The sequence below is a fragment of the Rattus norvegicus genome, chromosome 18 (genome assembly GCF_021556685.1).
Source record: "Rattus norvegicus strain SHRSP/BbbUtx chromosome 18, alternate assembly SHRSP_T2T, whole genome shotgun sequence".
NCBI lineage: Eukaryota > Metazoa > Chordata > Mammalia > Rodentia > Muridae > Rattus > Rattus norvegicus.
This window is the reverse complement of record NC_141551.1, coordinates 48,257,237-48,277,991: the sequence shown is the minus strand read 5'-3', so window position 1 is coordinate 48,277,991 and position 20,755 is coordinate 48,257,237. Positions and strand designations below refer to the sequence as shown.

The window sequence follows — 20,755 nt, the reverse complement described above, 5'->3', positions numbered from 1 at the left end:
ACCCATGCAGTCTAGAGCTCAGCAAGAATTTGGCAGGGCTAGGAGCGAACAAGAGTTTTAAGATGAAAATTATTTGAAAGAGTGGACTGTATAGATCATTCAGAAAACACATGATTTTCTGTTGTAGATGAAACTTAACTCTACAAGGATATAACCATGATCTAATGAGGTCAAAGCTAGATGAAAATATCTGGGAAGGAGGAGAAGGAAGAAGAAGAAGAGGAGGAAGAGCTGGGCCTAAGCCAGCCATGGTTTGCACTGGTTTCTGGACAAAATTGTGGAATGATCTGGAAACTGGATCCTGAGAAACTTATAAGAAACCATCCAAATCCAAGTTTCAAATTGTTTGCACACCTGAAGTTTCATGCTTTATTCTCAGTTTTGCAAAATTGACTTAATTTCTACAGTGGATTTATTTGTTTGGAAATTACTGTTGACAGTGTATGGAACGCAGATGGCAAACCTGATTGCTGTTTTTGAGGGAGGCAGACATGGCAGCAACACACACAAGGAGCATTGAAGAGGACATCTTGAGTCAGTTATCTTGGCTTTATTCCGACCATTTGTGAGAATTAAACGTTGGAGCAGTCATAGACTAGTGGTTCTCAAGCTGCTCCATGCATAAAGCTCACCCAGAAGGTTCATTAAGACATTGCTGCATTCAACCCAAACGTTCCGATTCCACAGGTCTGAGGTGAAGTCCCAGAATCTGCATTTCTAACAAGTTCCTGGGTCACACTGTTTCTTTTTGGTCCCAGAACCACATTTAAGAACCACGACTTAAGATCAATGGCTATTCCTAGCTTTGGCTACATCTGCATTTAATTAAAAGATGGCGACCTCTTCCCCACATCCTCCATCTCTCCAGATGTTAACTTCATTATCCAGGATATGTGCCTGGTGCCCTCTGATTAAACTGCCTCGGTGGACTCAACTAAGCATTTCCCATGAAGACCACCCGGAAGTCTCAGAAGCTCTTAAGTCTGACTTTTAAAACATTCTCTGTGTCAAACAAGGGACACACACTGGTGCACAGTCCTTACAGAATTGTGGCTTTGGTTTCTTTAAAATTTACTTTCTCTACAGCACTGCCTAGCAACTATGATATTCTAAGACTCTTCTGTAAATGGCATCCAGATTTATAATTGTGACAGTCTTTTTAGAGCAAGAATCTCAGCATCAAGAGATCTATTCACTAGAACTGCAGGAAAATCCCTAGGTATATTGCTAGTGCAAGAAAGTTTTGTTTTTTTTAAGAATTATTCAGACTTAGATTTAAACGTGCTGCTTTGTATACAAATTTATGCGTAGACATTTAAAATAATTATTTACTGGACTCAAAGAGTTTCCGCAGCTACAGTGACTAACTACACAAATAAAAAGTAAAAACTGAGATAAAACCTTACTGGTCTAATTTTAATTGGAACTATAATGTGCCTTTAAAATTGAACCCAAATCTAGAAAACAAATAATTATCTCGTATTTTTCTTGTCTTTCTGTAACTACACCCATTTAATAACCAAAAGAAGAAATACATTATCTATAAACTCAATATCCTTTCTTTTCTGAAGGAAAACCAAAATGCAGTTTTGTGTTTATATGATCAAGCAAGGAGAGTGGGTTACGTGCCAAGGGCAACAGAATATCTGTACATCATCCATTCTTGAGAATATGACTAAGCGGATATTAACACTTTAATTCAATACTTTTTATCTAGCTGTATTTTACTAAAGACTTAGGTTAGGGACAATGAATCAAATCTGCTCCCAGCTTCCATGAGATAGTATAATTAAACCTGTAAACACTGAACACTGAACACCTACCTAACACACTTGCAGTGTGTCTGGAGACCTTTCAGGAAAAACACAGGACAGAAATGTGCAGCTTCCTCAGGAGCACTTAGAGGAATTCACCTAGGAAGTGTTGACCTCGGTTTCAACAACGTTGCTTTTTAAAAATACAACATATTGCACAGTGTAAATACTTAACATGGTACCCCTGCTAAGCTCATCTACAAGCTGATGATCACTGACTTTCTTTACAAATTCTACATTAAAAAAAAGAAAAGCTACATATTCACACTCATGCACAGTGTTATTCTAAACCAGTAGTCTCAACCTGTGGGTCGCAACCCCGACAGGAGTCACCTATCAGATAACCTACATATCATATATTTACATTAAGATTCATAACAGTAACAAAATTACAATTATAAGGTAACAAAGAATATGGTTGGGGTCACCACAACATGAGGAACTATATTAAAGGGTTGCAGCATTCAGAAGTTTGAGAACCCCTGGCCTAAATAGTAAATGTCATAATGGCTGCTTTTCTTCAGTTTATAACAACATAGTATTTTTTTTTTATCTACTTGTAAAGTCTCTCTAAGAAATCAATTCCTAGAGGAGTCAGTTTTCTAGCCATCTTTTTGGAAAATTTGCTGAGGTCTTTGAAAGCTGCAGCCATGCCCTTCAGTGACAGGGCCAGCTTTTTCAAGCTTCACTTGAGCCCATTCCCTCAGCCATTAAGCATACGGAGAAAGAATGACGTCTGGAGGCTGTGGAGTGGATTTTTCCCGTTGGGCTCCACAGAGAGACACCAGCTTCATTTTGTAATTAACCAACATAAGCAGGAAAGGACTGAGAGCAGAGAAGCCAGAGGAGAGGGCTGTAAGAACAGCTGGGATAAAGACACACGCTGCCAAATCCTTCAAAAAATAGACTAAGATAAAGTGAGAGACCCAAAGCGTGGTGATGAGCAGCATTAACAAGATACTGAACTTGGCCCCTCGGAGGACCTCCGTTTCTGAGTCATCATCTCCAACCCAGATGTCGCCATATGTCATCTTCTTCTTCTCTAAGAGGAGGAGAGCCATCCAGAAACAGACAAATACTAAGATAGCCAGAGGAAGAATATCAATCAGAACTAAGAATATTTTTCCATAGTAAAACTCTACCTGCTCATTTGCAAAGCCAGTTAGGCAGTCCATGTAAATTCTTTTAGTAGACAGGGAGCCTGTATCATTTCCAGAATTGAGGCTCTCTGGTTTTCTAGTATATATCAACACTGGGATATACACTGCCACACCAGCCACCCAGAGTGCAGAAATACCCTTCACAGAATACTTCTGTTGGTTCAGGTTTGCAGCTCCGCTCAAGGGGTAGACAATTTGGTAAAGCTTCCGGTGGTAGAACAAGGCAAATAGTAACATGAACCAGATGGTCAGGGAAGTTGTCAGGGCTGCGGTGAAGTGTAGAGCTTTGCAGCCAACTGAGTCCAGCAAGATACCGGAAGAGTAAACAATCTTGAGGATGTTCACCACCAGGTTTTTAATAAGGTGGACAAACACAAGGCTGATAATGAGGAGAAAAGATGTCTGCAGGCCCCCGGTGAGGCACTTACTTGTGGAATAAAATAAACACACGTTTCCTACGAAGCTCACGAGGATGAGGATGGTGCAGGCGATTATCTGAAGCATGTCTGCAGAGGGCTTCATGGTGGAGGCCGAACTGCGCCTGTGGAGATCCCTGTGACTCCAGTCATTAGGCTTTCCAACTGTTAGGGTCTTTACTGACACCAGCTGAGGGTTGTCTACCCCCACTAGGCTGCCAAAGCGGTGCCCTGGTACGCTGTCACCGTTCCAGCATACTGTGTAAGAGAATTCTGCTTGCTTCAGTAACCAGCTGTTGAAAACAGAACTGCTTCCCAAGAGAATTGTGTCCCATCCTCTCCAGGGACTTTTAACAGTGACCAAAAAGGTGCAGCTATTACTATGTAATTAAGAATTCTCAGAAATGTATTTATAGTGTTGTCATACCTAAATATACAATTCCCATGTAGGTCTGATCACTGTCCAATGATCCTAAAGGGGAGAGTAAATCGATGACAGAGAAGCAAGGGTAGCCAGAGGTCAAATTCACACTTCATGCATGAAAGAAATCTAAAGAATGAACAAGGCAGATTTCAAAATAAACAGGTGGCAAATTAAGAATGGGACCAATAATGTGAGAGAGATTATACAGGAACATGCGAGTTTCGACTTCTCTACCATTTATGTACCTTTGCAAAGCAGGAGTACAAGGAAAGATGGGAGAAACATAAAGAAAACAGGGAAGGAAAATGGAAAGAAACTGAGAGAAGCAGCTGAACAAGAAGAAGGGGGAGAAGAAGGGAGATGAACAAAATGGGATTTGTGCTCACAACCAACTCGCCTGAATTGTTAACAGTTGGGCAGTGATTAGTGAACCTCTCTTCTAGAGCACAGAGGGTGCAATGACTTCTCTCCCAAAGGTGTTGGGAGAGCACAGAGCAAGGGCAAGAACATGGCACACAAATACTCATCTGCCATCACGGCACATTTTGGATGAATACTTGTTTGTCAAGTTACGTCACAACAGTGCATTCTGGGCTGAACTGCAGTCACGTGTCATTTGGCAGAGGGCATGAGATGCTGCTTTTGTCCTTGCGAGTACATGATAGAGTGATTGCACAAACCTAGACAGGTGTCGTGGGGTCCCTCCTTGAGCAAAACTGTCATGCTGGAGTGTACAGCTGTACTTACGTGTACTGAAATTGCTTTTGGGGTCTGTCATCAATCACCCTACCCTGTAATGTCACAACATGTGCTACTGCCTGGTCAAGTGGCACACTGGAGCTGGCTGGTACAGGCTCGAGCACCTGCATTCATTTCTTCCTAACTCCAAGTTCAGTGGCTTCTTATTAAGAGCTTACAATTAGCTAGGATGAATATATGCATGTAATGAATTTAATGTAATGAATGATATATTATATAATTATAATTATTGTACCCCCTTGTGCTCTAGAAGACTTTCATTGATTACCGCCCAACTGTTAACAATTTGGGAGACTTGGTTGTGAGCATAAATCCATGTTTTTCTTCCTTCTTCTTCCCCAGTTGTGTCTCCCTGCTTTCTTTCCATTTTCCTTCCCTGCTTTCTTTGCTAACCTTTTCTTTCACCTTTCCTTGTATCCCAAGAGGTTGCCAGAACAGATGGTGTCCTGTTCTGTATCTGATTTATGAAGGTACACAAGTTGTAGAGAAATCAAAACAGTGTTCCTGTATAAACGCTCTCATGTTATTATATGTAATATATAACTATAATTAATATATAATAAATAGTATATAATAATGAATGAATAACATAATGTAATGTAATGATATCAAACCAGAAAGTATCACAAACCAAGGCTTTTTCAAGGAAACATGCTCTCTCTTCTCTCTCTCTCTCTCTCTCTCTCTCTCTCTCTCTCTCTGTCTCATTCTCTCAGTTTAACTTTGGCCAAGGCAGAAAGTATAGATTATAGAGGTAGGAAATTGGCAGATACCTTATCTACATAATGATAAAGCCAGTATTTGGCATCTCCCAGACTTTTCCCCAAGGGTATGGGAAACTCCTAATGTGCACTTGATAAGAAAATTTTGATATTATAAGTGGGTAGAAGAGCTGGGCCCCACAATCCATTGGAATGGGAAAGAATAACTCCTAATTTCCTTAATTGACTGCTAAGATAGAGAATCTAGGGTTTGTAGTCAATTTCCTTTCCTTAGAAACACCAATCAGCTTCAGGCACAGGAATCTTCCCTCTCTCCAGTGTTTATAGCTATATTAGTAGCCACAACCATAAAGCCATAATGCTTATGCATTATTATGAACTATAAATTACTTACCACCAACTTAAACAAGTTATATTGTCTTGCTTTGCAAACTTAATATGATTTAATCCTTAATATCATTCTCATTTCAGTACTGAGGAAATAGAAGGCCAGAGAGCAAATTGCTCAGAGCTAGGAACTGATAAGATGGGAATCTAGTGTTATGGTTTGAAGATGAAGTGTCCCCCATCCCCAACCCAATGGCTCATTTTGTTGAAGGCTTTGTCCCTAGATACTGGTGCTAAGAAGAGGTAACTGGGAAAGACTTGGAAGATGGCTCAATTGGTTATGTTTTTGCCTCACAAGCATGAGGACCTGAGTTTGAGCTTTCAGAAAGGCCTGACTTGGAGGTACATGCTCACAGTACCAGTACTGGGTCCCTCGAGCTCACTGTCCACCCAGGCTCACCTAACCAGAAAGTTCCTGACCCTAGTGAGAGACTGTATGTAAAGAACAAGGTAGATGGCTCCTTAAGAATGACTCTTTTTTTTTTTTTTTTTGGTTCTTTTTTTCGGAGCTGGGGACCGAACCCAGGCCCTTGCGCTTCCTAGGTAAGCGCTCTACCACTGAGCTAAATCCCCAGCCCCAGGAATGACTCTTGAGCTCTGGCTTCGACATGTATACACACACATTTGTGTGTGCACCTTCATCCACACTTAGACCTGTGTAGGTGTGCATGCAAACACACACACACACACACATACACACACACACACACACACACACACACACACACACACACACACAGAAACATTGTCAAAGAAGGATCCATTGATGAGTTCATAGCTGAATGGGCATATTAGGGGCAGAGTCTTTGGCTGTGGTCTGGAACCTCCAAATCTGTGAAGTACAAATTCCCTCCATTTAAGTTGTGTTCTTAGTTATTTTGGTCTAGCACTGAGAAGCTGAGTTACACAGCCTTGAATGAGTGGTTCTCAATGCTTCTCCACACACACTTGGCAAATAAGGATTTTCTGTTGACTACATCCCCTTATTTATTTATAACTGTTCTATCCAATAGATAAAGCCTATAAATTTACTTCTTTAGGGCAGGGTCCGATTTATACAAGTCATGCAGATTTTTAAATGGCAATTAGTATTTCCCTTTTCCTTTCAATATTAGTAGCCACGAATGTTCATACTTCTGAACCTCATAAAGAATCCCATGCATCTATATACCAGTTTAGGACGCCTTGAATGAAATTAAAAATAAAAAGGCTATATTCAACATTCATAAACCCCCACAGTGGGAGGCATACTGATAAATGGTCCAGTGGAAGTCCCCAATCTAAGAATATTTTGGGTAGCAAAGATTAGCGTAAGTGGAGAAAATGGGACACAGAGTTTGACAGGAAAGGAAGGAGATGGATTTAGGAACAGCTGCAGGAGGGAGAGTGGATATAACCAAGATATGATGAAATTACCAAAGATCATATAAAATAGTTTTTAGAAGAGAAGGAGTGGCCTTGAAGAGTCTGAGATAGCTGAAAAAACTCATATTGGTCTTGCCAAGTAGCACATGGATCCCCCTTCATACTAACCTTTTAGGAAGGTAGAGAAGTTTGTTTTCATAAGTATGTTTTCTTCCTTTTCCTGCCCATAGAGAATGATCCCTTGTTACAGTCTGAATGTTTGATCATTCAGAGAATTCCATCAAATATCCTAGTTAATAACTCAAGGTCGGCCTTCAGTAAAGCTCTAGGACAGTTATAGGCTGGAGCTAAAGTCTTTAAATGGTGTAGCAAGGGTGACCTGTGTTTCAGTTCCCAATAGAATCCTCATGTGTGTCTGTGATTAGTTCCTTGTCTTCTTGACTTGTAAGCCCTCATAAGAATTATCCTAATGTTCTCATCTCAAGGGCCTCCAGACTCTTCCAACCTCTGCAGCTACTTCTACAAAAGCAAAATAGTTGGTGGGGACAGGTAAGTTGGTGCAATGGTGGTAAAGGTACTTGTTCCGAGCCTCGATGACCTGAGTTTGATCCTAGGACCCACACAGTGGAAGGAGAAACTCAACCCCAGCAAGCTGTCCTTCCATGTGCTCATCACAGACGATCTCCACTGCAAGTTTTAAAGTACCTTGGGGCTCTTCTTAACTAGAACCTGCTTTTTGTTTATGTGGGAAGGGGTGGGAAGAAAGAATATGAAACACACACACACACACACACACACACACACACACACACACACACGTATGTAAATGTAATTTGTTCAATTAAAAGAATTTAGAGAAAAAGGAGATCCATGTGGGAGGTATTGGTTTTAATCCCTAGTCACAGACAAGGAATTCAAAGCCTAGCAAAACTATGTCAACTTGCTTGATGGCAGAGGAGGTACCGTTAAACTCCAAGCCAAGTGCTTTGGGTGCCTATGATAGGGAAAAGGAAGAGGGGACACAAAGGAGACGGAGTTGTGATGCAGGGCGCTGAGAAGCCTGGATGTCACCCAGTGATCTTCAAGGACCACACCACACCAATGGGTTTCTTTAGTGCATATCCGGGAGCACAAAGGGTCCAGGAAGTAATACTATATCCTCTACCCAGGAAGGTAACTGTGATTCCTTATTATAAGGGAGGAGTGAAAGAAATATTCCTTTGCAAACCAAATACTGGCTCTGCCAATCCAACTTCACTGAGGTCACATGAGAACCGGGGAGTTCAAAGGTTCTCTATGGCTTCCATTTATTTTGGCATCAGATTTAACAGAAAGGGAACTAAAGGGGGATTTATATGGCCCAGGCTATGTTCCAAATCTCAAACTGCTAAAAGTTATTTAGATTCTTTTTTTTTTTTTTACTTCAACTCACAATCACATGGAAAGTGGTTCAGATGTAAATGCTTTCCGTGTGGCTTAAGGCAATTTAGGCTTCCTCAAAAGCACATGTGATTTTCCCTTGGAAGTTTCAAAAAAAAAAAAAAAACAAAAAAAACAAAAACCCGGATTCTTAACTAGAGACTGCTGTTCTGATGTGATACTGCAGTGGGAGGAGATGAAATACAGCGCACTGCCTTCATTTGGGCATGATGGCCTCACAGTAGTGCTAAGATCAACTTCACAGGCTGAGGGAGGGGCATTTACTCCTTGAAGTTGACTATGTGATAAGTATCTCCTAAGATAACAGGTCTGAAGCTGGCTTCTAAATCTGAATCTCTATGAAGATGCTTAATCTATTTTAATGAGAGTAGGGATGGGACACACAGAGTGGAAGGACGCTCCAAGCAGGGCTGGGCAACTGGTCCAGGATCATTCACTACCCAAAGATGCCACTTGAAACTGACTCAGAATTCTTTACCTTGTAACAAACCGTGCGTGGCTGCCTAGAGTTAGTTTTGAATCCTCTGGAAGACTCAATGTGTGACTAGCCAGGGTAGGGACTAAAGTGCCTAGCTCCAAATTAGAAATGAATGGAGAGCGACTTCAGTCTGGATGGGGCCAGAGCAATTAAATGGTAATTGCCTTTTAGATACACTAATGTTGCTAATTATATTACTGTGCTAAGTGCTGGGAGATGTGGAGAAGAGCTCCAGGCCACTCTGGTAGGAGAAGGCAGCTAAGATTGATTAAGCCTGGCAAAGGATATGAACCCTTCATATATATCACCTCCCCAAATCCTTACAACAACCCCACGAGGCATTAGATTCAATAAGGCCAAGGGACCTGGTCAGTTCCACTGGTTCAGGACTGAGTCAAGAAGCCTGTCAGACTAGTGTGGCTCCGAAGAGCGGTGGGCTGGCAGGGCTTTGAGTAGGACCAGAAATTGCTGACTTCTGGATATACTGGATTCAACAATGGGGATGGAAACATGGGGGCAGGGGGAGATGAGGGAATTTGAGAAGTTGGCCATGACATCTCTAAGTGCGAGGATCCCAGAAATGGAAAGGAAGCATCCCAGCCAGGAGAGCTTTGAAGGCGCACTCTGGGTCTGACTCATCAGAACACAAGAGGCTGGGAGGGGAGGAGCTTCCCACAGAAGCGGCTGATCTTGTGAGCTCATCTTCTTCGGTAGACACTTTGTACTGGGGTTGGAGGGTGGGAGGTTGGGGAGTGGAGTTGGGGGCTTCAGACCTCTGAAACTGCAAGGCCCCATGAACTGGGAAGCAAAGTGGGCAGAGCCGTTGTATATACCTGAACCTTTCTAAGCTAGTGTATGAGACTGGCAGTCTTTCAAAGGATCGCCCTTAGAATCTAAATCTGGGTGATCTGGGGTGAACTGCATGGACTAAAAGATTTGCTCAGTCTGGTCTGCTTTGTCTCTGAGATTTCTAATGGGAGTTTCTCAGAGACATTAGACTATGAACAGACTTAAGTGCATGCACATGTTTATATAGCATATATACAACTCATATTCATGAGTGAATATATTCTCATATTGCTTCCATATGAGAAAGGTATGAGATGATCCTGGAAAGTCAAGCCAGACTCAATACCTAGTATGAACAGTGAGGAGTTGTAGGTTACTGCTAATTTCTTTTTGCCAGTGTGACCCCCCTAAAGATCACTTTCATCTGTTTATGATGGGAAGGCTCTTCTTGGGCTCTTTGCTAACGTCTAGAATTCCAAATACTGTCTTTGAGTGTAACTTTAGTCGCTTGACAAGCATGCAAAAAGTCCTCCCTAGCTCTGTTGAGACACACTTCATCTGCCCTGAGTGCTTCTGGTGACTGTGGTGATTAATATTGAATGTCGACTTGACAGAATCTAAAGTCACCTAGGAGACAAACCTCTGAGCATGTCTGGCATGCATACTTTAGATTGAGTTCACGGAGGTAGAAACACCCATCATAATGTGCGCAGCACCATTCCATGGACTGAGGTCATAGACTTAATAAGAAAGAGGAATCATGCAAGAATTATGTATGTCTCTCTGTTTCCGGACTTTGAAGCAATGTGACCAGCTGTCCCCCACTTCTGTCGCATTCCTTCTCTGCCATGACAGACCGTATCCCATAGAACTATAAGTCTTGAACTGGAGACACTCCAAAGTCGTAAACAAACCAAATGAAGCTAACCCAAAGCCAGAGGAAGTCAAGAGGAATTTTCAATTATTTTATTGTTTTAAATTATTGTGTTTAAATTTCATTTATTTGTGTGTGTGTGTGTATGAGAGAGAGAGAGAGAGAGAGAGAGAGAGAGAGAGAGAGAGAGAGAAGGTACAAGAATTACTCTCAGTAACCATTTTCTCCTGTCACCTTTTGGAATGCAAGGATTGAATTCAGGTAGTCAGTTCTGTGCATAAGTGCCTCCAGCTGCTAAGCTATTTTACTACCCTGGCAATAATATGATATAACATATAATATATTATATTATATAATACATAAAACAATATTATATATAATGTTATATATAATATATATTACAAATATATAATATATACACACATAATAAATATAACATAACATAATATATCATTATATATTAATATGTAATATACTATATATTGTATTATATATATAATTTTTTCTTTTTCCTTGATACCCAAATCTTATTAGATCCTCATACCAGGTCTTGGGAAGAGAATCTCTGCTATCTCCAGTTCAAGCCCCCTTCCATGGAGAAATGACAGCTGATGGGAGTGGCAAGACAATATGCAAATGAGAATACCTGAATGATTGGCATTGGATGCCACCAAGTTAATGAGAGAAATAAGATCGGCTATGTTACTTGGTGACTCAGTTAATGCTTTAAACATAGATGCTTTTTTTTTTCTTTCTTAGCTTCATCTTTTGTCTGGGGCTCAAACCCTTGCCAGTCTTCAGTGACAGGATTAGGTATGCTTAGAGTGGAATAATTATAGACACCTTACAGAACTCTGTCTCCCAAGGCAAAGCAAGCTGAAGAACAGACTGCTTTGCTACTTAACTCATTTATGGGCATTTATTATCATTATATTATTATGAAAGGAGCACTGCCAAGGCCCCCGGGTGTGGCTCACGTGCACTCAGGCTCGTTGGACAATCTGGGTCATTCCATCCTTGTTATCTAGTGAAATGTAGACATTTCCCAGCTCCCTCTCCCCTGACTTAATCTGATTCTGAACTTGGTAACTGTTACACATTCCTTTGAGTTTCCTGACTTGAAGAATTCCATTTCAACAGATAAGCCTTAAATTTCCCCTTCTAATCCTCTGCAATGCTGGTCCAGCCATGCTGCCACTCCCCACAAGAGCTTGGAGCTTCCCAGAGTGGAAACGTGGCGTGTCAACTCTACTTCTTCCGCTTGGTTACCCTCATCAAAAAATGCTCAAGGATCTCAAATCTCCAGTTTACCCTGTGAGCTGAGCTACACTGAGAACCTGTGTGGTTCTAGTTTCTTTGTACATCAGTGGGCAACAGCACCCATATGTATCTCTTATTCCTGTCCAATTCCTGCTCCATCACCCATCCTGCCCCAGCATTTATGAGACAGAGGATCTCTAGACTCCTAGAAAACAGGAACTCCAAGAGTCCTGTGAGGATACTCGGAGGGTATCATAAAGATTAAAAGAGGTGTACCCTGCTGGCTGGAACAAGTGCCTACTGTTATAACTATTCTCTGGCCGATCTTGATTATGTATACAAAGTGACCCAATCACCCAGATCAGTGACAGTTAAGAAATCATGACTTTCAGCAGGAATTCAGAATACTCAAGTACAATCCTCTCTTTTTCGTTCTTAAATAAGCCCCGTCCTCAGAATTACAACATTAACAAGATGTTGTTAATGGCCATTATTACTAGCTAAGATTTCTGCATTCATTTTTTCTTTAATTACATTTATTTAGCCAGTTTTCTACATGGTTAAGTTTGATTTTGCTAATGCAGGCAGAAATGATCTCTCTCCCCTACCTCTCTCTGCTCTCACTAGGAAATAATGAGGTAGAAGTAGAGAATCAAATGATGTTGATGACGGAGCTACTGGAAAGCCTAGGGAGCAGGAGGAACAAAGAGGTGAAAAAGAACCGCACTGGGTACAGTTCTTCATGAGTGGGTGACAACTATTCTACACAGGGAGTCTTAGTTATCCAGCTTCCACAGTTTCAAGGTCACAATAGGACATGAAAGGCATCATCATAACATGAAAAAATGAATTGGCTTCTTATTCACTCTCTATCCATGCTTATAATAAATAGTACAGTAGTTCACAACTCATGGGTTACCACCCTCACAAGGATCACCTAAGGCCAATGGAAAACACAATCATTTACATTACAATCCATAACACCAGCAAAATTACAGCTATGAAGTAGCAATGAAAATAATTTTGGTTGGGCATCACCACAACATGAGGAACTGTATTAGGAAGTTTGAGAACCACGGCAACTGCATCTCACTGTATCCATTATTAGTCATTTGATTTTAATCTCCACCGAGGTTAGACAAGCAAATAGCGCATCCAGGCTGGCAGTGATGAGAGAATGAGGCCCTTTCAGCTGCGGTAAATCAACATCTCTGGAATCTCAGGGATGCAGGAGAATTCAAACCATTCTTGAGTACAAAACAAAATAAAATACGAGTAGGTTGGGAATTAAAATGCAAAGCTTGCCAAAGATTCGGGATACAGGACGTTAGAGACCATGATTCTGGATAACCGAAATGCATAGCAGGCCATTCCCAGAATACCTAAAGAGTCACAGAAATATGAACATGAAGACAAGGAGGATAAGGTTTCATGGGCAAATGATCTGCCTCTCAAAGAACAAAGACTGGACAAGGTGATGAGGATCAAGAACTTAAATGTCCTGAAGGCAAAGGTGACTCAGCTATTTCTGTCTACTGTCATCTCAAACTAGATGAAAGAAGTTACAGAATATGGATGACAGTGAACTGTCATCAAGTCTATCCCGAAGATTAGACCTAAATTTTATTAAATACAGACTATGAAGACTTATCTGCCATTGCAAAAAAATTCGAGATTTCAAGACAATTCCAGTTAGATAGTTGGCTTATTTATTTATATATTTATTTTTTACTATTATTTCTAAAAGTTCAGCCCATGTTACATTTGCTTCAATTTTTATGGGGTCTTCTATATTACTCCCTTGATTATTCATAGATAATACAAACCCATGGTACATATAATCATACATTTCCTTGAGTACATTTGCAGACATTACAAAATAAAACTCAAGTGTTAAGTTGCCACACCCCATAAGCATTATCTTCATTTCTAAGTGTACTTTCACTTAATGAATGTCCAGAAGCTAAACAGATTAAGTCTGGTACACCACATGGCAAGTGCTTTACCTGCCTGCCTTCTAAACCTCACAGTTCTGTATTTTTTGGTACAAGTATGCCCATTTTAAATATAGGAAAATGGAGGCATAGTTCAACACTTATTAATTCTCAGAACAGTAGTTGGTGGAGAAAGAATTACCATCCCCATGAGGAAAGAGCCTAATAGGATAATCTATGTAGTCATGGACGCTGGAGTTGGTGAGAGCCGGCGGCCATTTTCAGCTCAGGTGCTAGCACAACTCTGTCCACTTGTTGTTCCAGAACCAGGTGGTACAGCGTATCGGCTGGTACTCTTTTCATTTGAGACTGCTGTGGGTACTCCTGCACGCCATCTTACAGATCTGCTTGTTTGGAGATGTTTCCAGAAGAAATGTCACTAAACATTTTGGTCTCCATAAAACAAATGCAGTTCTCACATTAAAATGCAAACCCAAGTGGCAAATAGAGAGTGGTTTTGGGTACTCTGTGGAATAATATTTCCCTATTTGTGCATGAAAATCCCTGTACCCAGCACAGACATCATTTCTGACTGATGAAAGGCTTTTTAAAGTCCAACAGATTCCTGGGGCTCTTGCTTGTTCAGAACAAAAGGACTCCTCCTGCACTAGGCCCTTCCCTAGAGAAGCTGAAGGTGGCTAGCGATGCACATTCCAGAATAAAATCTTCCCTTCGGAGTCTGAAGATCCTTAGGCTGATTATCATTGAGCTTCATGTGTGTGTGCATGTGTTTGTGAGTGTGCCCATGCATGTGTGCCTATGTGTGGAGGCCTCCGGTATCTTTCTCAATTGCTCTCCACCTTATTTTGTTGTGACAGTGCCTCTCACTGAACTCAGCATGCATCCACTTGTCTAGGCTAGCCAGCCAATGACCGATGGTTCCATCTGTCTCCATCTCCCCAAGGCTTTGATAACAGACCACACAGCCACACCCATCTTTTTATGTAGGTGCTGGGGTCCTAATGCTTGCACAGAAAGCCCTTTTCTGAATGAACTATCTCCCTAGCCCCATCAGTGAGCTTTTATAGGCCAATTACATTTTAGCTTTTCCAATTAAGAAGAAAATTATTATGAGTTACTGATAAGTATCATTTCTCTCATAATTTTTGAAGAAGTGAAAGTGTTCACCAATTCATTAATGTTTGTGGAGAGAGGCAGAATGGACTTTTACATTACAGTTATTTTATTCAAGGTCTAAAAACTGTTTCTTGTGGAAATATGATATTGGATAAGAAACCTGCTCTATAATTTAAATGCCTTAACATTATTTTGATAGTTGGGATCTAATAAATTTCTAGTGTCTAGACTTCACAGCATGATTAAATGCATTATTTGGGGCTTAAAACCTCCTTAAAGCCAAATTGCAAATTAATATCCTTGAAACTATCATTTGAAAATAACTTTTACATCCACCTTCATTAATTTTTTATTGAAACAATTTATAGGGAGAATTGTTCTTTTAAAACCTCACATGAAGTTATATTTGTTTCAAATACATTTCCAAACATTAAATTCTAAGAAACCATTAAAAGGCTAAAAATAAAACTTTTTTTTGAAATCTACTTGATTTGTTCCTTGAAAGACACAAATGCTTGCCTTTAGATTACTTATTTCTTCTAACAGATATCCAGAAGTTACTCTGAGTTCAAAAGTTCAAGGGTGTTAGTTCCGAAGCATGCCAGAGGGCAAATGCTGCTTTCAACCAACAGGCGGCCGCAATCCCTACAGAAGAGCAGGTCCAAGCAGTCCACAGTGGTGCAGGGTGCTGAGAGCTCCTGTACCGTTAAAGGCTCCTTTAAAAAATATGCTCACGAGGATGCGCTGAGCTGGGGAGTTGGGGTGCTTCTGGGAGAAATCAGGGGATATGATCAAAATACATTGTGTGAAACTCTTAAAGAATTAAAAACATGTTTAAAGTATGCCTTTTTCTCTCCAGGAAAATGCAGGAAAAAAATGGCGTTAATAACTCTCAGGAATAAGCATTCTGTAATCCTTAGTAGATGCCAGCAAAAAACACATATTACAGAGATAAAGGAAGAAAAATGATGTATCGAGCTAAACGGAGACTTAGACACATTGGAGGAGATGCCGTGCAACGATTACACATTCTTCAAGTTTCCCTTTCCGTACTGAGTAGCAAATTTAAAATTTTCTAATCCTGAAATTATATCCTACTTAATGATCTGGAAGGACCGAGGGCAGATACTGATGTGGTGTGGGTAAGAGCTTCTGCAAACTATGAGGCTCCCACTCTTTCACATCTTAGTTCCCATCAACATCAGCTGAGCATGTTGGATGTGGCCACTGGGCTTTCAGAAGTAAGCAAGCCAACAGGCTTTGGTGACACGTGACATGCTGTACAAATATTTGTTTGTGAGGAAGCAAAGAACATAGCTGAGGGGAACCCCAAGGTCAGCTGAAGGGCTTACACTCACCCCAACACCATCATCGACAGATGATCAAGATACTGACTTTGGAGTGAAGGAAGGAAAAAGAACCCAAAGTCCTGGAAACATTCAAACCAGGGAAAAGCCTTTAGAAAGTGTGCCCCTGAGTGTGTGTGTGTGTGTGTGTGTGTGTGTGTGTGTGTGTGTGTGTATTAAATGCTAAGTGTTCCCTCTTTCCCGAGTGTGATAAAAAAGAATTGCTTTAACAATAGACATCCAGGGGTTGGGGATTTAGCTCAGTGGTAGAGCGCTTGCCTAGGAAGCACAAGGCCCCGGGTTCGGTCCCCAGCTCCGAAAAAAAAAAAGAAGCAAGAAAAAAAAAAAAACAATAGACATCCAACTGTGTCGATAGCTCTTTACATAATATCATGGTAACTTTGCTATCACTGTGCTGAAACGCTGCGACCGAGGCGACTTACAGACGGAAGGTTTTATTTGGGGGTTTTGTTCCAGGGGGATGAGAGTCCATCAATATCAGAGCAGCAGCAGTCAGGAAGGCAGGCAAGGTGACAGGAGCTGGCAGCTGAGGACTGAGGGCTCACATCACACAACCACATAGGAGGCAGAGAGAGTGACATATTCCTTCAAGGAAGGCCACACCTCTTACTCAACCCTCAAAGCCACAACCGAGCACCAAGTATTCAAATGCCTGGACTGTCAGCAGGGTGAGGCAGATCATCCAAATTGCCTCACAGAGGAAAGCCAGCCATTCTTAGAGCACTCTATTGCTGTCAAGGTACACTTCCGGAGAGTGCTGAGTGCCATCTATACATACCTAAACATACACAGTGGCATCAGCCTTGAAAGTGCTATTCTACACCATAACCACATGCATGCAGCATACGGAGACCTGGGGTGCAGGTCTTTCTCATTGTAAATGTTGTTTCCTTGTTTTTAAACCCTGGGTTCAACAAGGTATTTCCTGACGTGTTCATTGGCAGAAAAGCTCCCTTAGGGCTCCCATGTGCAATAGTGTCACTATGTGTATGCATTTAACTTGAAATAGCCATGTAGAGGAAGGAGAAAGGCTAGTGACATAATACAGCTCTATTTATCATCCCCCTCAGAGCCTGGTAATGAACCCGGAAGACAAACAGCAAGACAACTGTTTAGCTCCCTGTTTGATTCCTATTTATACCATGGTATGGGGTTGTTCCCATGCTGGGGGCTCTCCTGGCATTTAAAGAAACGTATTTCTCACTATAATACAGAAGTACCTCATCTGATACTGAAGATGGTGATTTTTCGATTCTACAGGAAAACTTGGCAGCTCTGAATTTATATTAATGTGGATTTTATGGACAATTTAATAGGCTTTCAAGGGTCATTTTGATCAGACATAATACTTTGCCTCATGTACTGAGTTTACAGTGCAATAGCATCATAAGCTGGCGTTTCACTGTGTACCGATATCAGCATCTCCCAGAATGGAGAAAGCAAAGGATCACGTCTGACTCTATTTTAGTCTAGAAGGGCTTAAACAAAGATATCATTAGGTGTTTTCTTGGATGGGCACATTATTATATTTATGAAAGATACACACACACACACACACACACACACACACACACACACGGAAACATACTTTTTATTTATTTATTAGGTGGCCTTAATTCTTTGTTTAGGTCCTTGAAGCAGTGTTTTAAATTTAAATTCTGGTTCTTAAATGTTTGTTTATGTAACCTGTGGACAAGAAAGAGAAGTTTTTGCATGGAATTTGCTTACCTCTCTAGACACCCCTGTAAAATGAAGCTAAACTCTTGAACAAAGAACACACACACATACACACACCCTCTCTCACACATGAACCGCTTCCTACTTAAAGGCTGTATGATCTCAAAGCCTAAACATTCTTTTGGAACATAAAGCCAGAATTTATGTCTTGGCACTTACAGATTTAGGAATGATGCCTAGAAAAACAAACATGTTTTCTTTAATTACTCCTCCAGGAAAAGAAACACAACTGGAGATTAATACTGTTGGTTTAAAAAATGCAATCAAAACCAGGGTTCCTATAGGCAGGAAGCCTGAGTTTGCACTGTTTTAATGCAAATAAAAAAGTATATAAAAATAAATAGAAGGCCACTTGATGTATTTTAAAAGGGTTGCTCCGTTTACTGTTTTTGATTAGTCAGTGTTTTTTTGCTCATGTTTAAACCCCTACTAGGCTGATCACTGAAAATATCATATAACTCGAATCACTTAATATCGGTGTGATTACTTCACTGTAAATCTGGTCCAAGACAATCAGCTCAGTCAGGGCCACTCTCCCTTCAACTGCATTTGTTGAAAAGTTTCATAAACATCTTGGGCCAGTTAATTCTTTCCGCGGGCTTCAAGCCTCATTGACATGCAGATGAGAGTCCTATCAAATGACAAGCCTGACGGCCAAGCGCCTTGAATGAGCCTACCCACCCAGAAATGATGGCACTGTAGCCCCTGAGCCCAGAGGAGCCCTGCCAAGAGTTTCCTTGTGCTCTTATCCAAGCCTTCTGTGAGGGCAGGGCCTCTCACAAAGCGTCTCAGAGGATGCTCAATTCCCAGAACACGCTTCCCTGAATCCACTGAAATACGAAACAAGTGAAAAAGACTTGAAGAAGTCCGTGCCTTAACGGAAGTGAAATATGTGGTTTTCTGAAATAAGAATCATGTGAATTGAGAAGTGCAACAGACGGGTCACATGTAAAAGGATCTGTTTGAAAACCTGAAGTCTAGACTCCGTGCACTTGGAGTCTGGCTGGATTAGTTTGCTTTCCAGTATATCCACACACCTTGTGCCACATCCCGAGCATGGGCATATCGAATGCCCATGTTTCATATCGCAGGAAGTGTGGTCAACAAGCAGCTGTGAAGTATCCTGCTAATCACAGCCTCTAAGAAGCACTGCTTTTCTGAGCTCTGAAATGTGATGCTTGCCACAGACCTACGGCTCTCACGATGGCGTACCTTAATGTCATCCTCCTCTGCCCCAGGTCCTGCTTTACCAAAACTGCAGTCTCTCTTTCTCCTCAATTATAACTATATGTTAAGCATTTTGTTGAAAAGTATATGCCATAACTGGACAGCTTAACGAACTTTTACAAATGGAAGCCATCCCCTTTTTGTCTCTCCGGCTCCTGCATGTTTTGAAGGTGACCACATCCAGAATCACAAATAGTGGGAGGGTTTGTCTTGTCTTCTTTATTGAATGGGACCAGTAAGGCTGTGCTCTGTGCCTCTGACTCTCCCATTTCTTAACATAATATTTGGAGATTCATTTATACTCTTGTGTGTGCACCGTTGACTTCTCTTACTTCCAAAATCCTATTCCTAGCTCACTAAGTAAGAAAAAACAAAAACCTTCTGGAAATATCCAAGGCCATGAAGTACAGGCAACCAGAGCACAGGCAAAGACATGGGCAAGAGTCTGTTTATGTACACAGTAGGATTTCCTATGAAGGCAGCAGTCTGTATCTCCCTAGGATGGTAATTAAAGGCTGATCATTCCAGAACATTCTAGCTAAAGTTCCCAAGAGTTTCTGGTTCAAATGAAGCATTTGGTTAGAGATATGGCATATCGATTCTAAATAATCAAAACTTTATCTGTAAAAAAGGGTGATTTAAGCAGTCCAGCACCATCTCCATGAAAATAAAAAAAATAAGTTTTTGTTGAATGAAAAATCACAAAGAGCCAAAAGCTGTCTTCTCACATTGTGTCATTTTCCATAACAATTCATTATTTTTTTCTTGATTTGTAATGATGAAGGTTAAAAATAATGATTCTTTTTAATCGGGTTTAAAGTAGAGAAGGAAAATCTAAAGTTGAAACCAGTGAACAACAAAAACAAACACCTTTGTAGTTAGTATCCGTCTTCTCACTTTTAAATACATCTATTTCAAAAATGATTTCTAGTAAGGATTCCTAATGTGGGAATGTTATAGTTGCCATTTGCCCTTTAGCACAAGATGCAGAAAATTCAGTAGCCAGAGAAATGAATTTAAAATCCATTAATGAGACTCCAACAGAAACGGCAACCACATACATGAAGCTGTTGAAATCTATGGCACTTCTTATAGGAAGCTTGATAAGAATACAGTTTCAAAACTTAGTGGGGTTTTTGAAGGGCCATGGTAGAAACTATTTTTTCCATAGCGATGCGATCTCCCTGGATGACAATACAGGGTGGATAATACTGGGAACTGATTTTCTGGGAGGAGCTGGCTGAAACTTTGCTAAAAGGTGCAAAGACAGAAAGGTAAGTGGCCTGCACTGAAAATGCCACACTGACCAATGTAACGCACGAGAAAACACCATTAAAAACCCGAATGTCCAAGAATTGGAAAACTGCACTGGGCTGACCAGATGTATTGCTTTTTCAACAGCTAGGAGGTGGAAAGCTAAAAAAGCTATTAAGAGGCTGTGTGTGTGTGCACGTGTGTGTGTATA

The 20,755-nt window shown here is 40.9% G+C and overlaps 2 protein-coding genes across 14 annotated transcripts in view; both read right to left on the bottom strand.

Moving 5' to 3' along the window:
• Sncaip (synuclein, alpha interacting protein) overlaps positions 1-20,755 on the bottom strand; it is a 137,752-nt gene that overhangs the window by 78,574 nt on the left and 38,423 nt on the right.
• Positions 537-3,526, bottom strand: Ancv1r (ancient vomeronasal 1 receptor). Its single transcript, NM_001367927.2, is given in 1 exon segment — positions 537-3,526. A coding segment is annotated over 1 exon segment (972 nt). The 5' UTR covers positions 3,497-3,526; the 3' UTR covers positions 537-2,524.